Source organism: Apium graveolens, chromosome 3 (assembly GCF_009905375.1).
Source record: "Apium graveolens cultivar Ventura chromosome 3, ASM990537v1, whole genome shotgun sequence".
Lineage (NCBI taxonomy): Eukaryota > Viridiplantae > Streptophyta > Magnoliopsida > Apiales > Apiaceae > Apium > Apium graveolens.
The window spans coordinates 259,541,784-259,557,476 of NC_133649.1; the positions used below are offsets into that span (position 1 = coordinate 259,541,784).

At 39.2% G+C, this 15,693-nt stretch overlaps 2 protein-coding genes across 2 annotated transcripts; both read left to right on the forward strand.

Moving 5' to 3' along the window:
* Positions 1–3,857: 3,857 nt before the first annotated feature.
* Positions 3,858–4,835, forward strand: LOC141714975 (uncharacterized). The gene is made up of 2 exons (XM_074518466.1): positions 3,858–4,119; positions 4,228–4,835. Exons 1-2 carry the CDS (start codon positions 3,858–3,860, stop codon positions 4,833–4,835), a joined length of 870 nt encoding a protein of 289 aa, XP_074374567.1.
* A 2,048-nt stretch (positions 4,836–6,883) lies between these two features.
* On the forward strand, positions 6,884–7,330 carry LOC141714976 (uncharacterized). The gene has a single exon (XM_074518467.1). The coding sequence runs from the start codon at positions 6,884–6,886 to the stop codon at positions 7,328–7,330; it is 447 nt and encodes a 148-aa protein (XP_074374568.1).
* Positions 7,331–15,693: the final 8,363 nt, after the last annotated feature.

Genomic DNA, 15,693 nt, shown 5'->3' on the forward strand with positions numbered 1-15,693 from the left:
TAAGAATAAGATTAGTTCAGATCGTAACAGTTGTCGTTGTCCATAGGGCTAGATTTGGAAGCCTTGTCAAATAAGCTATGCTTCCTCACACAGAGAACAGATAAATCTACTGTTAGATGACCATTCGGCCGGATTAAAAATTCAGGTTGTTCACCTAGGACAAAAGAATGGAATGAAACATTCATATATTCATTCCATTCCGTTGCCTATGGCCGCAATAAAACCCACCGAACTGAAGTCCCATCTGAAAGTTATGCTACTGGGCTGAAGGACCACCCACGGACTGCCACAAGCAAATGCCCCTCTCTTTTCCCAACCATTGGAAATAGAAGAGGCATAACGTCCCCTTTTCACTCCTCCTCATCAGTGATGAGTAACGGACGAACATTAATGTTAAATTGGGTATAAAACCCCTTGGAAAGTAAGGAATAAACATATACACTCATTCTCTCCAACACTCCACTTTCTTGTATTTCTTTACCCACTTTACAACCAGATTCTTATTCTCACACCGGATGTGAATCCGGGGGACAACCCCTCGCATTCTCTTCTCTTTCTGGTCATAGCCGAAGGTAGTTTCACGGAGGCCGAAGCCTGTTCTTCCACCCGATGGAATCAGGGCGTAACATTTGACGTCGTCTGTGGGAAATACGAGAATCACAGGACGATATATCGAGACAATGACAAACATTCATGAGCACTCGCCACCACCAGGGTTCCCTCCACATGATGCAGGGCAAGCGTCCTCCCTGGTGGATGCCGATGGAGTCATCAAGTTAACCCCTGAGGAAGAAGCCTTGCTCCTAAAGATCCGAGTGGAAAAGGTAGCTTCGGAGAAGGGCAAGGCCAAAGATGACCAAGCAGAGAAGGAGGCGGAGGCCCGCGCGAAGCGAAGAGAGGCAGATGTGTTACGACTGAAAGCCTTACAACTCCGGAGAGAGGAAATTGAGTTGCAAAAAAAAGCATTGCGTGAGGCGCTGCAGGCCGATGAGCCAGAAAGAATGACTAAGCACAGGAAGGACCGTAGGGTGCATGACGAAGAAGATGAGTCTGACTCTGATTCGCATCCTCGAAGGAAGAGGATGAAGCAACCCTTTTCATCTGATTCAGGATAAAGAGCCCGATGGATCCCGAATCAGGATCACTCGCCTAGAAAAGGCCATGTTCGGTGACAGGAGAGTCGACCGAGAGCCGATCGTGACAGAACAAATCGAACAATATCGACCCCCGCCCGGCGAGGAGAGGCAATTCCCCAAGATGAGGGAGTTTAACGGAAAGGGAGATCCCGAGGACCATTGCGAAAAATATGAGTTGTTGATGATTGGAATGGGGCATAATGATATAATGTTCTGTAAAATGTTCAAGACCTATTTGAAGGGATCTGCCTCGCTGTGGTATAAGTCCCTAAACCCAGGTCCATCGGATCAGATGAACAGTTGAAAAGGAAGTTCCTGAAGTACTACTTGCACTTATGTCGGAAGAAGAAGGATATTGAAGCCCTGGTCCACTGTAGATAGAGGGCGAATGAAGAGTTGGGGGATTATTTGGATTGGTTTAAGGAGAAAGCTGGAATGGTCACTAATCCGGACAAGGTCAAAGCAATGGGCTTCTTAACGGCGGGGCTAGACCCCTACAAAGGTAAAAAGCTTCGCTCCTCTATTTACGATTTCCCCCCAAGTCCCTAAATGATATATATGTGAGGGGCGAGAACATATCATCCGAAAAATGGAAAGTATCGGGGGATATAAGGAATCCCGAAGGGATAACTGATCCAAGCGAGATGACAAATACGAAAGCTCAAGATCTGCATCTGACCGAAGCGATGGAAGAAAGAAAGAGAGAAAGGAGACGGATCGTGGGGCCGAACGACGTCGAGATAGAGATTCGGCCGTATTCACCCCTTTGAATGCGCCGACCTCCAAGATTCTACATGAGATCAAGGGCTAAGCCGGGGTTCATTCGACCTGCCAAGATGAAGGTCCCAAATCATAAGAAGAACCCCGACAAATACTGTGACCACCACAGGGACAAAGGACATAATACAGATGGATGCTACCATCTCAAAAAACTGATTGGGCGAATGATCAAAGAAGGCGAACTTAACCAGTTCGTCTGAGATCTGATGGATAGACTGGGACCGAAGGATAACCAAGGAGAGGCGGAAGCCGAAGAGCTGGAGCGAAGAGACAGGATAAGGGGCGAAGTAAAAACCATATATGGGGGCAGCATCCTAGACAAGGATAGAAAGACAACAAAGAAAAAATATGCCCGTCAAGTATACATTCTCTATCATTTCAGCCAAGAGAAGCCCCACATTGTTAGTGTTTGTGCCCTAGAGACAACACTATTATGTTTATATTATGAAACATTTGGATTATTAATTATGATTATATGGATTATTCTTTAGTAATTTATTATATCTTTATTTTTTGCGATAAGATGTTAGAATAATAAATGTCCTTGGAATATGATATGTAAATCTATATCTCTAAGTACGTGACTTAGAAATGAGATTTTGAGAATAGTATTGATATTCATAAAGGTCCCTAGTCAAGTATTATTGTTAAGGGACGATAATAAATACATTGAGACTATTGTGTTTGTTGGTTGATGATCACATCTCATTGATCATAGGTATGGTGATACTAAAGTCAAAACACAGGCACATGTATTAAATACATGGTGCTGGATTGACCCGTTGTGAGATACTACATGTTTATAGTGTCATAAGTTAATCTCACAGTGATAATAATGTATTGGTCCTTTGACCTGAAATCATTATATTTCTATACGAGAATTATTATACTTTGATACTATTGAAAGTTATCCTTGACTGGGTAATAATAAAAGTAGACATTGGGTATATTATGAATCGTATGAGAAATATGAATGCTCTAGATGGGATTTAACCCTCCTTTATTAAAGGAGTGATATTATTGACCTCTTGATTGAGTAAGACTATAAAATGCATGGCCGTGCTCAAATACTGATTTGTTTAATAGTTTACTCATTGATCAAGGAAAAAAGGATTGAACGTTAACAGAGAATGACACAATGCATGCCTCGAGTTTGATCTATAATATAAGGCTAAAGGGATTATGTTACATTGTACATTATTCACGAAATATTTAATTGATCATCGATTTAATTATTATTACTTGGGTAACAATGATGTATTACTAGATGCCGCTCATTGTTTATGATATTAAATTAGATTTAAAATTGTTGCCAACGTAATAATAACCTAAAGGGTCGCACAAAGAATGATTGGAGGATTATTTAATTTAAATTAAATATAAGTAATTCAAATTATCTGTTATTAATTAAGTGTGACTTAATTAATTAAATAAATAGGAAATTCAAATTTAATATTAAATCTGAAATTAAGTTATTGGATGATTAAGTGAGACTTAATAATACAATAATTAGAATTTCGAATTTAATAATAATAATAATAACTCTAAAATTCAGTTTAGGGTTGGAGGCCCATTAACTCTTGCCTATATAATATCTCTTTCTAATAGAATTAGGGTTACACATTTTATTTGATGAAACATAAACCCTAGCAGCTTGAAGAGAGATGGAGAGAGCAAGAAGGCGGCCTCAAGAATGTGCTAGTACACACCCATCCTCCGGGCGATCATTCGTGTGGATACCTTCAAGGCGTAGATAGTTACAGCGACGGGTTACATGGTGATCATTCAAGACCTCCATCTTTCCATTAACGTAAAGCTTGTTAAGGTAAAACATCTATTTTCCGTAATTATCCATTCATTATACATAGATCCTGCGGTAGGGATTCGAAAATTTTATTTTTCCGTTACATTTTTATGTCCAAATCCCTAACACACATACCCATGACTTTCAGCACTGAGAATTATGAGGACGTCATTCGCCTACATGAAGACCCTCTTATCATTAATCCTATAATTGGTCAGAACAAAATTTGGAAGGTGATGGTGGACATTGGAAGTTTAGCCAACATACTGTTCCCCAAGACCTACTGCAAGATGAACCTGGATGGAGAGCAGTTGGAGCCCTGTAACGCAGCCCCTCTTTACGCCTTCGGAGGACACCCCATACAGTTTGAGGGTACCATCACTCTTCCCGTCCTGCTGGGTAAGTTACCATACACCGTGGAAACCCCTGTGAAGTTCTACGTGGTTCGGATTTAGAGCCCATACAATGCCATTTTCGGAAGACCATTCCTGTTAACCTTCGAAGCAGTGGAGTCTATACCTCACCTCAAGCTCAAGTTTCCAACTGAGAAAGGGGTTGGAGAAATGAGAGGTGATCAAAAAACTACCCGAATTATAATGCTGGAAGACCTGGAGAAAGACCAAGACTATGAGAAACCGAATGAAACCGGGAAGAGAAAAAGAGCCGAAGTAGAGCTCATTGGAAGCAGAGAAACACTGAATATTGAGTTGGAAAAGTTTTGGGCAGATCTTTCAAGTCCGGTCGCCAAACCAGCAGCGAAAACCGAAGAGGTAGAGCTGTATGCAGGCCATTTGGGAAAAATGGTTTGGATTGGGAAAAATATGGAATCAGATATGAAGGAAAAGGTGATCGATGTAATTCGACAATACCATGATGTGTTCGCCTGGGGGCCGAAAGACATGCCTGGTTTAGATCCCAAGACGGTTAAGCACTGCTTGAACGTACGGCCCGAGGCCAAACCAGTAAAGCAGAAGAAGAGAACTTTTGTAGTCGAACGACAGAAGGTAATAGAGGACGAAGTAGAAAAACTGTTAGAGGCCAAGTTCACTAAGGAAATTGAATACCCAAACTGGTTAGCCAACGTGGTGGTCGTCAAAAAATCAAACGGGAAGTAGAGGATGTATGTGAACTACACGGACCTTAATAAGGCATGCCCAAAGGAACACTACCCCATGCCCAACATCGATCAATTGATAGACGCAACGGCTGGCTACCAGGTACTTAGTTTTTTAAATGCTTTTTCTGGCTATCATCAAATTGCCATGAATGATAAGGATGTTCCCAAAACAGCGTTCATAACTTTGAAAGGGTCCAATGCCTATATTAAGATGCCTTTCAGACTAAAAAACGCTGGTGCCACATTCCAACGAATGGTGAACAAAGTATTTAAGGAACAGATCAGTCGGAATATAGAAGCATATGTGGACGAGATGATTGTAAAGTCACAAGGTATTCGAATGTCAAAAGGTATTCGAAGAAGTGAAAGAATTTTGAGTAGGGGCCTGAATGTCAAAATGTATTCGAAGAAGTGAAAGAATACCTCACTAAGGCACCACTCTTAATGAGGCCTGATCCGAAGGAAATGCTTCAGCTTTACCTGGTTGTGTCTGACAGAATGCTAGGGGCGGTCCTTATGAAAAATCATGAAGTTAATCAACACCCAGTGTTCTATGTGTCTCATGTCCTAAAGAATGTAGAAACGAGATACCCCAACGCCGAAAAATTCGCATATAGGTTGGTTGTGGCCTCCCAAAAATTGCGACACAACTTCCAAAGCCGAACGATTTAAGTTGTCACCTGTCAACCTTTAAAGAATATTTTGAAAAGGCCCGAAGCTTCGGGAAGAGTGGTAGCCTGGTCCATCAAACTTGGGGAGTTCGATCTTGAATATGTCCCCAAAATGGTGATTAAGGCCCAAACCTCGACTGACTTTGTGGTCAAATGCACATTTTTGGGGTCGTAGGTTCTCAACCCGAATGAACAACTTATTCGGACCCCCGGGAAATGGAAACTCTTTGTAGACGGATCGGTCGCTGGGAAAAAATGTGGGGCCGGCTTAACACTTTTCAGCCCCGAAGGGTTCGAGATATGCCAGGCTATAAGATTTGACTTTCGTCTGATAAATAATAAAGCAGAGTACGAAGCACTCCTTGCAGGAATGGAGTTGGCCCGAATCTTTGAGGCGAAGCACCTGAGGGCCTTCAGCGATTCTATGTTGGTGGTAAAGCACTTCTCAGGAGAATACGACCAAAGGGATCCTCGGACGAAAGCTTATGCCTCCAAGGTAAAAGATGTTTCCTTTTCTTTTGAAACTTTTGAACTAAGTCAAATTGGCAGGGAGAACAATGGACGGGCAGATGCCCTCTCCAGGATAACTTCAGCTGAGACTCAGAGCCTAACTGGTTCTATCTACCTCACCGAAGCCAAGACATCTTCGATAGAGAAGAAGGAATGTATGAAAATTCACCAAGGGGCCGATTGGATGACCCCATTAAGAAACTTTCTAGAGAAAGGTATCCTACCTCCAGACAGAAAGGAAGCACTAAATGTAAAATACCGGGCATCGAGCTAGACTATCATTAATGGAAGAATGTATCACCGGTCTGTCAGCCACCCCCTCCTCAGATGCTTAAATACCGAAGAACAACATCAAGCTCTTGAAGCAGTACACGATGGAATGTACGGAGAACATTTGGCTGGTCGTTCACTCGCATTTAAAATCCTTTGTCAAGGGTTCTTTTGGCCCACTTTGAAAGGTGATGTCAGTGAATATGCCAAGAAGTGTGTACAATGTCAGTTGTTCACCACGGTTCCGAAGCAACCCCCTGAAGAAATGACTTCAGTTCTCATCCATATTACGTTTGCCATGTGGGCTGTTGACATAATTGTAATTCTCCCAACAAGCACAAAACAAGCAAAATACTGCATAATTGTCATCGACTACATGACCAAATACGTCGAAGCCTGACCATTATCAGCTATAACCGAGGAAGCAGCTAAGAAGTTCTTCCTGGAGAAGATTATCCTCCGATTTGGGATTCCAAAGATCTGCATCTCTGATAATGGAACTCAATTTGTCGGGAACAAGTTTTGAAAGTTTCTGCACCACTTCCGGATCGAACAGAGATTCAGCTCAGTCGCCCACCCACAAGGGAATGGGGCAATGGAAGCGAAAAAAAAAATAATCTTTCAAGGAATAAAGAAGAGCCTGGGCGAAGCTAAAGGAAGGTGGTCTGAAGAGCTCCTTTGGATCTTGTGGGCTTACCGAACAACCCCTAGGTCTTCAACAGGGGAAACTCCTTTCAGGATGGCTTACGGGATAGAAGCCCTAATTCTAGTCAAAGTAGGCTTGAAGTCGTACCGAACTGAGGTCTACAACGTGGAAATTAATAACTTCGGACTATTGGCGAACATGGACTTATTGGAAGAAGAAAGAGAGGCTGCCCACCAAAGGAACATGAAATATTTTCTACAGAAAGCCCAACACTATGACTCCGGCATCAAGAAGAGGTCATTCAGAGTAGGAGACATAGTCCTAAGAGAGCTGGCTGCTTCCATGCCAGCAAAACAAGGGAAGCTCCAGCCGAATGGGAAGGACCGTACAAGATGATCGAAGTTGTCCATCCAGGAACATACAAACTAGAAACACTAACCGACAAAGCAATCGAAAACACATGGCACGTTAGTCGTTTTTGGAAATTTTATCAGTAAGAAATTTCCTTTAAAGTCAATTTGTACTTCTCTTTGAGTTCCATGTGAAAAGTGTAAAAATTTAATAATGAATGAAAATGCACTTCTTTGTCACATATTTCTTTTATTAAATACAAACTGAGTGGCCGAAGTAATATTATCTAGGGGCGATCCCGAAGAAGATAAACCCTTCGGCCAACAAGTTGGTTTGCTTATGAGAAAAAGGATGAATGGATAAAAATCTAGGGGTAATCTCATGAAAATCAAACATCCTTCCTTCCACAACTATTATCAAATTTACAATGAACACATGGTAAGGACGAATGAAGAATCTTTAGGGGCAATCCTAAGATAAGACTTTCTCCTTCGTCCTTCCTTTATAGTTCATAAAAATGATGTTAAAGAAGACCGAAGGAAACCCTCTCTAGGGGTGATCCCAAAGAAGACAGAACCCTTCATCCTCAAATCATGCATATATTTGTTATATCTAAAGAGCGATGAAGGTCTTGTCTAGTGGCGATACCAAAGAAGACCAACCCTTCCTCTTCTTGGCTTAATATATCAGCTACTTTTTACAAGCACCAATGTTGAACGAAGGAGCGCTGGTCAAGGGGCAATCCGAAGACGACCACCATCCTTGTTCCTTCGCACAACAGAAGCCCTTCGTAGTGTCAACAACCCGAGGTTCTCTTCGAAGTTAGACCTCAGCCTTTGACACTTGGAGCCGAAAAAGGACATAAGAACTAGCAAGGCCATGAGTAAAAATCCTTAAAATTGCTGAGAGAAAAGATTAAGCCAAAGATGCAATAAAATTGCTATTAAGGAAAAAGATTAGGCAAAAAATTGCTATTAAATTCACTAAGGCGAAAGATTAAGCTGAAGATGTAATAAAATGCAGAAATTTACTGATGCAATAAAAAAATATTGACGAAAGATGAAAGATGCATTAAAATATAAAAGCCCGAAGGCTAGTTAAATTACAAAAGCTCGAAGGAAGGAGTATCGATTACAAAAAAACAAATTTATATTTAAAAAAGATGAACGAACGAAGCAGCTGCAAGAGTTGGGTATGACCATGGAAACACCAACAGCAAACTTCGCCACAAGATCATCTTCAGTCATATCAAACACCTCGGGACTGAAAACCTAAGACTGAAGGTCTTCATTCGAGAGCTCTTTGTCTTCACTGGAGGAGACATGAGGGGCTTCAATCCACCGGCCAGCCGATGGGATCCTCCAGGCTATCGTCCAGCAACTGCTTATAATCCCAGTTAAGGCCATGAGCCTTCTCCAGGACATAATCAGTGCCAAACTGGAAGCAGCACTCCTCCATCCTGTCCAGCTGCTTCTTCATCTTCCGAAGCTCCTTTTGGGACTTCTTCCGCTGAACATTTCAGTGAGCGATCCTCCTATTCGCCCTGTTAAGGTCCCCTTCCATCCTTGTCTTGTCACCCTTCAACACCATGGCCTAACCGTCCAGCGCCTCGTTCTGGGTCTTCACCCTTTCGAGTTCCACCTCGGCCAGTCGTGGCCCTCCTCTCCAGCTCCCTCACCTCGGCCATCCGAGTCTCTATGTCCCTAACTTTGTCCTCCACGGTCGCAGCCATAGGAGTAGCCTGCAAAAAATACACAAGGCAAAAGTGTCAAATGAAAGAAGAGAAACCGACAGAAAGATAAAGATGAATAAATGCAAATTAACTACGTACCAGGGATAGAAAGGACAAAAGCTCACTACAAGATTCGGTCGGAGATGCCGATGTAAAGGCAGGAAGATCGTCAGAGAGATGAAGGCTGTGACATAGGTCTGAGGCCACCTCCTTTGTTGACTGCCTAGTCTATTAAACAGTGTGGTCGGATGTTAGAACGTCCCACCCAGGGAGGTATGTCTGAACGACCCCATCATGGCTTCGGTTCCTTTTGTGAGGGGCTCCTTCCCCCATAAACTCCAACTCATCCCCCTCGCCGCCCTCTGAAACAGTCGGGACCCGGCGAAGCGGTGAAACCCTCTCAGATATGTTCCTCTCCTTCGTCTCCTCATAGGGGTTCGAAGTAGCTTTCTTCATAGCAGCCTTCTCCCTCGTTGCCTCCTCTGCAGCCCTCTTCTCGGCCGCCCTGGCCTTTTTTCTCTCAATCAGGGCCTCTCTTAAAGTCACTGAAAATTGATAGACAAGAGAAAAGTCAGTCTACAGTATACCAAGTAAATAAGAGAGACAGAAGCAATAAGATGAAGAATGAATGAAGAAAAGCAACCATACAACTGATAAAAGTATAAAACTACAAGGGAAAGGAAACAGATGAAGGAAGAGTTTGTTACCCCCACCCCACAAACTCGGGAGCCAGTCTCTATCCCGAAATTCTTCGGGACCAAGCTTGCTCACGCGGATATCAACCAAAGCCGCATAATTGTCCTTCTCCTCATCCGTCAAATTTCGCATGAGGAGCAACAAAGCATTCACATCACTCCAGACTGACATCTCGGCCAGCTTAGGCCCATTCATGAAGCACCAGTGAGTATGTGTGGTCTTGTTGCTAGAGTTGGTGGCCATCCAGTCCGCTCGGCCAGCCCGACAAGTGATGGTGTAGAAACCCGGGCTCTTCGGATTCTTCCGGAAATCATAGTGATACCAGAATAGCCGAGTGCAGGGAGTAATTCCGGCGTGATGGCACCTATTCTGGAAAAAGTTGATGTGGATAAACCCGTTGAGGTCCATCTGTCCTAAGGCAATCCCTATCTGGCTGAAGAGATGCCTCAGAATCTTCAGCGCCGGTACTCTGAAGTCGTATTTGAACGCCGCCTCCGAAACCCCGACTACGCAGTCTCCGTAACCTTTCGGCAGGGTATCATAAATTCGTCCATTCTCCTTGGCAGCATAAACCCAGAAGAAGCCTCGGGGAACGAAGAAGTTAGAGTACATCTGACCTACCCGCTCCTTCGACAACTCCGATCGGTTGTTCGCCGTCGGGTATTTCACCGTGGAACCGTAGAGATCTTGCCCCATCCTCTCTGGACGGATAGAAGATGTCCCGGCCAAACTGTTCGACCTCGGGTCCCAAGTTCCAGCCAGAGGATTCGCTCGGTCCATGTCCCTGTATTTGGAAACAGAGAGATATTAGTCTATGTACTCGGATTAAACCACAAAGAAAAATAAAAAGGACGAAGGACCAAGTACATGTCCTAGAACCGAGCGAACAAAGAAAGGCCTAGAGTCAGCTCCCGAAGGATCTTCTAATAGACAAGTTTTCTGAAGGAAGTTCTTGCCCCCAGAGACCCTTCTCCTTCTATCTTTAAACTCCAGAACAAATATCTACACCCTGGGTCGGCTCCCGAAGGATGTTCTACAGCCAAGAACCCCTCGAAGAGAGTTATTGACTGAAGAACACCTCGTATGCCATCTTTAAACCCGTTGGGCGCCCCTAAAACAAACAAAAACCCAAAAAACTCCTATTAACTACCCAGCAAACATCCCATAAACCAAAACACGTACAAAGCCCAGGAAAGAGCCTCTGGACTTACATGCAAAAACAACAACACTGTTAAACTTGCATGGAAGTGCAAAACGCACAAAACTGGAAAAAGAGACTTACTGATTTAAAGTGTTCTTTGACTGAGATGGGATGATTTGGTAATGTGGAGTTGTTGCTATCCGTGATTCGAGAACTCGACAAGAATTACTGTTATTTGTGTTTGGATACCGAAAAATGATAAAAGCAAAATGAAATACATTGTGACTCTTATATAGGTGCCCAAAAATGAGTTTAGGTGCCAAAAGGGGCGACGTTTGGGGGGCTTTGAAATGGACGTCCCAGATTGAAATGGTTGAGATTCAATGGCTGAGATTGAGCCATGAAACGACATGCCAACAACTATCACATTAATGCACCAACAAGTTTCCACAAACTTTCCACATGTATGAACGAAGATCGAGGCCCATATGACAGTTATGCTACTGGGCCGAAGGACCACCAGGCCCAAGGGCCGAAGGCCCACAGAGTGCCATAGGCAAAAACCCATATTTCCTCCCAACCATTGAAATAGGAGATGCATAATGCCCCCTTTTCACTCCTACTCATCAATAATGAGTAACGAACGAGCATTAATGGTAAATTGGGTATAAAACCCCTTAGAAAGTAAGGAATAAAAATATACACTCATTCTCTCAAACACTCCACTTTCTTGTATTTCTTTACCCACTTTACAACCAGATTCTTATTCTCACACCGGAGGTGAATCGGAGGGACAATCCCTCGCATTCTCTTCTCTTTCAGGTCATAGCCGAAGGCAGTTTCACGGAGGTCGAAGCCTGTAATTCCACCCGACAGAATCTGGGCGTAACACATTCTATTACAACTGTTGAATTCAATTACATCATAAACACCCGAGTTAAACTCATTCCTTCGAAAACATCACATCATATATTTCTCACATATTATTGGACAAATTTTTTTTTTTGAGATTTTTTTTTATTTTTCATTCTATTTCCTCTAAAATAGTTGACAAATGAACAAGAATATATGTAAATTGTACGCAAGACATTGGGCCTGTTTGGGTTCCATAAAAAATGTAACTTATGGCTTAAAGTTAAAAAGTGTATATGAACATATTAACTTATAGGTTATTTATGTGTTTGGATAATTACATGTATAATTTACTTATAAGTTGATAACGTGGTAGATCATAACTTATAAATTATAATTTTTTAAAAAATATTAAAAAATTTAATATAACAATTTGATATGGTTTGTAAATAATAGGTAATTGATTAATGGATGACCTTTGTATCCGAAAATCCTCGATTCTAGAGATTAATTCCCCGTTAATCATCTACAAAAATTCAATTTCCCAAACCTAAATACTAGGTATTAATTACTCTTAATTTGTATATTTTAAATAAATTATTAGATATAAATAAAATTTTATTAATATTAACATTAAATAATTATGAAATATATAATATGTTGAATGTTTAATATAATTAGTCTATAAAAACAGCATTCATTCTCGAAATAAAATTGTGAATATATAATACTCTCGAAAATTTAAAAGAAAGATAAATTAAAGATAATATAATTACAAATGATCCAAATGGAAAATGATGAAACTTGAATGTAACTAACCCCCAACATTCAACATTCAACTTAATGCTATTTGTGAAGTGAAAATGTCATTTTCATTTTTTGCCCCAATAGTTTCAGTATTCTAAAAAGTCCATTTAACCCCATTTAAGTTAGCGGGAGAGTGCTCCCAAACACCACCATTATGCACATTGCAAATAGCATTATTGTTATTATTATTTCTAAATGCAGGCATTATTTAATCAAGTAGATTACATGAATGCGCATTAAGGAGATCGAAGTTATCTGTTTTTCATGGAAGCAGTTTTTGTGGAAAGATTCTTAGGCTTTCTCAATCTCCCAATCGCTACGGAAAATCATTTTAAGTTTTTGTGAAAAGATTATTGATGACCTGAGTAATCTTTTGAACTGCGTAGTAACATACCTTGATCATTATAAATTTCCGCATCTTCTTCACTCTGCCACTAAATCTTAAGTTTACTCGAGGGGTGATTTTTTTGGCTTTAAAGAATAAACCCAATTTCATTAGTTACTTTCTCCACGCATGCTACTATAAAATAAAATATAGTTTTATAATTTATTTTTTAAATTTTCTTTTTCTGTATAAAAGTTTAAGCATTATATTTTTATTCAAAAGAAAAAAATATTTAAAATTATTTAAGGAACCATGTTTTACAGAAGTCTTAAAATACGTGCTGATTTCCCGCCCCCCAATGTAAATAACCCAATGGGACAGAGAGAGTAAAAGATATAAATTGAATTTTACCAAATTAGATCATTGTTGAGAGCATATCAAGAAAAAATAACCCAACTAGTTACAAGGCAAATTCTATAATAATTATTATTTTTTCTAAAATATTAGATATATCTGCATATTTACGATAAATGAGTTAGTGTTAAATTAGTTGTATGATCAATATCTTGACATAATAATATTTTATAATATTAATGATCCCCTTTATTTAATTCTTCTTTTAAACATGAAATTTTGATATTTATTACATTGACATGAGTTTATTTTTGTTTAAATTCTAAATATAATAATTCAAAATGAAGAATGACAGACAAATTATATGTATATATATTATTACATGCATGCATATTATCTGTTTTATTATTTACTTTTCAGGATACACAAATTCTGATTATTTTATAAATTACTCTTTATAATGATTTGCATGTGTATTCTGGGGTTCCGATTTTCTCTTAATGGGAGTTCTGGGTGTCGGTTTATATGGTTCTACTGAGCCGACGTTAAACTTTGCAACATTAGTTAATCAGTCATATCCTGCGGCGTTGGAAATAATATTATACATTGAATTTTTTTATTGCTTTTGCTGTCAAATCGCCGATAATTCAATTAATACATACGCATTAAATAAAATGAAATTAATATATAATAATATAGGGTAATAAAGTAATTTTAACATGTATAAAATGTCTCACAAATCCTGTAAATTATTTTATAAATGACTCTTCATATTGATTCATGTGTGTATTCGTTCTAAATTTATTGATAAATTCCTTCACCCTACGATTAACAATCGTTGTCATAATCAATTTGCGATTTACAAAAACTCCAGCCCGTCTCTATTTATGTTTAGTTTTGGTCGACCGATATTCCTATAATAATCTCCATTACCTCTACAATTAAAAATTATTTTATATTTTCTATGCTCAAGTCTACCAACTTTAATAACATTGTTTTCCGTGAATATAATCAATGTAATGAATTTATCCCTCAAAATTATAAATTTCAAACATTATATTATCAATTGGTGTTAAAATTATAATGAGATAAATGTAAAATTAGTATAAAGTACTAAATTGTTAATGCAAATAATGAAATTGTAATGATTATATGTAATAATGACTAATTAATACATGTACATAAATTAGATATAATCAGTACATACGAATTAAATACAATATCATTAGCTAAAAAAATATGGGGGCAAAATAGTAATTTTAACATGAATAAAATATCTCACAAACTCCCAAGTTGGTCTATTATATATATAATAATAGATAGATGGAGCCTAACTTGCATTAGGAAAAAAAAGGTCAGCGTTGACGGATAATATCATTTTGTCATTAATATTGTTAACACCGGTCTATTGGTAATATCAGTCAAAAATTCTCAAATAGACACGTAACATCAGATCTCACATGTATTAATATAGGTCCACAAATAAAAATACGTCATGCATTATGTTAGAAATATATTGTAGACTTGATGATATGCTACAAAAACACCTTAGTAGATTTGATTAAGTATGATTGTAGTTTTCAACGAATAATGTACTCTATCATCCGTTGAAAGAGTAACTTATGTTTAAATAAGTTTTAGTAGCACATTCCTGCATATTGTAATGCCTTAGAGAACTAGAAGTTGTAAGATATCCTAAGTCATGTTGACTACTGAATTGATATGAAAAATAGGTTTGCTAATTATAAATATTAGATGCCTTGTAATCTTGCATAAGTGAAATAGAGTTAACTGCTATGAAGATATTCTCAACGGATGTTCCACAAGGTTTCAACTGGATGATCAACCAGACTCTCAACGGATGATCCAACAACGTCTCAATGGATGATATAACAGAGTTTCAACGGATGATCAAATTCAAAAAGCAGTTGATAGTGACTTGACAGTCAAATGGGTTGTTTGTATGCAAATGGAATGTGGCAGCCTATTAACAGGTTTTAGAGAACAAAGAAACATTTCCACTTCCTTGCTAACTTGAAGAAATACAAAGATGTTGGATGGAGAAATTGAGCAGCATGTAATTAGACTAAGACACTTTTGTCTTATTAGTTTATCTTTTATCATGTAACTTGGTCATATATAAACCAAGAGTAGCAAGTTGAAAGCAATGCAAGCAAGAACTGAGAAATAGAAAAAGCTGTATCCGTTAAGAATTACTCTATTATAAGTGTATCATACTTTTAAGCAGCTGTGTGCATTTTTGCATCACAGAGTTCTCATCAATATTATATATGATGGGTAAGTTCAATCCACCAGAAAGTTCTTAATCCTTATGTTTAATTACTTTGTGTTTTAATCATCTATATTTCATTCCGCACTTTTGCATATTCAAACACTGATATATTTATATTTGTGAGAAGTTCTTAAAATCAAAATGAAATCAAGAATTATATTCAACCCCCCTTCTGTAATTCTAGATGTTAAATTCTTTGGGAATAACA

Bases quoted from the DNA above. Each gene is read 5' to 3' on its own strand.
- LOC141714976 (XM_074518467.1), top strand. From the start codon at position 6,884: ATGGAAGCGAAAAAAAAAATAATCTTTCAAGGAATAAAGAAGAGCCTG.
- LOC141714975 (XM_074518466.1), top strand. From the start codon at position 3,858: ATGACTTTCAGCACTGAGAATTATGAGGACGTCATTCGCCTACATGAA. The intron at 4,120-4,227 runs GTAAGTTACCAT...CCTTCGAAGCAG, and splicing joins CACTCTTCCCGTCCTGCTGG to TGGAGTCTATACCTCACCTC.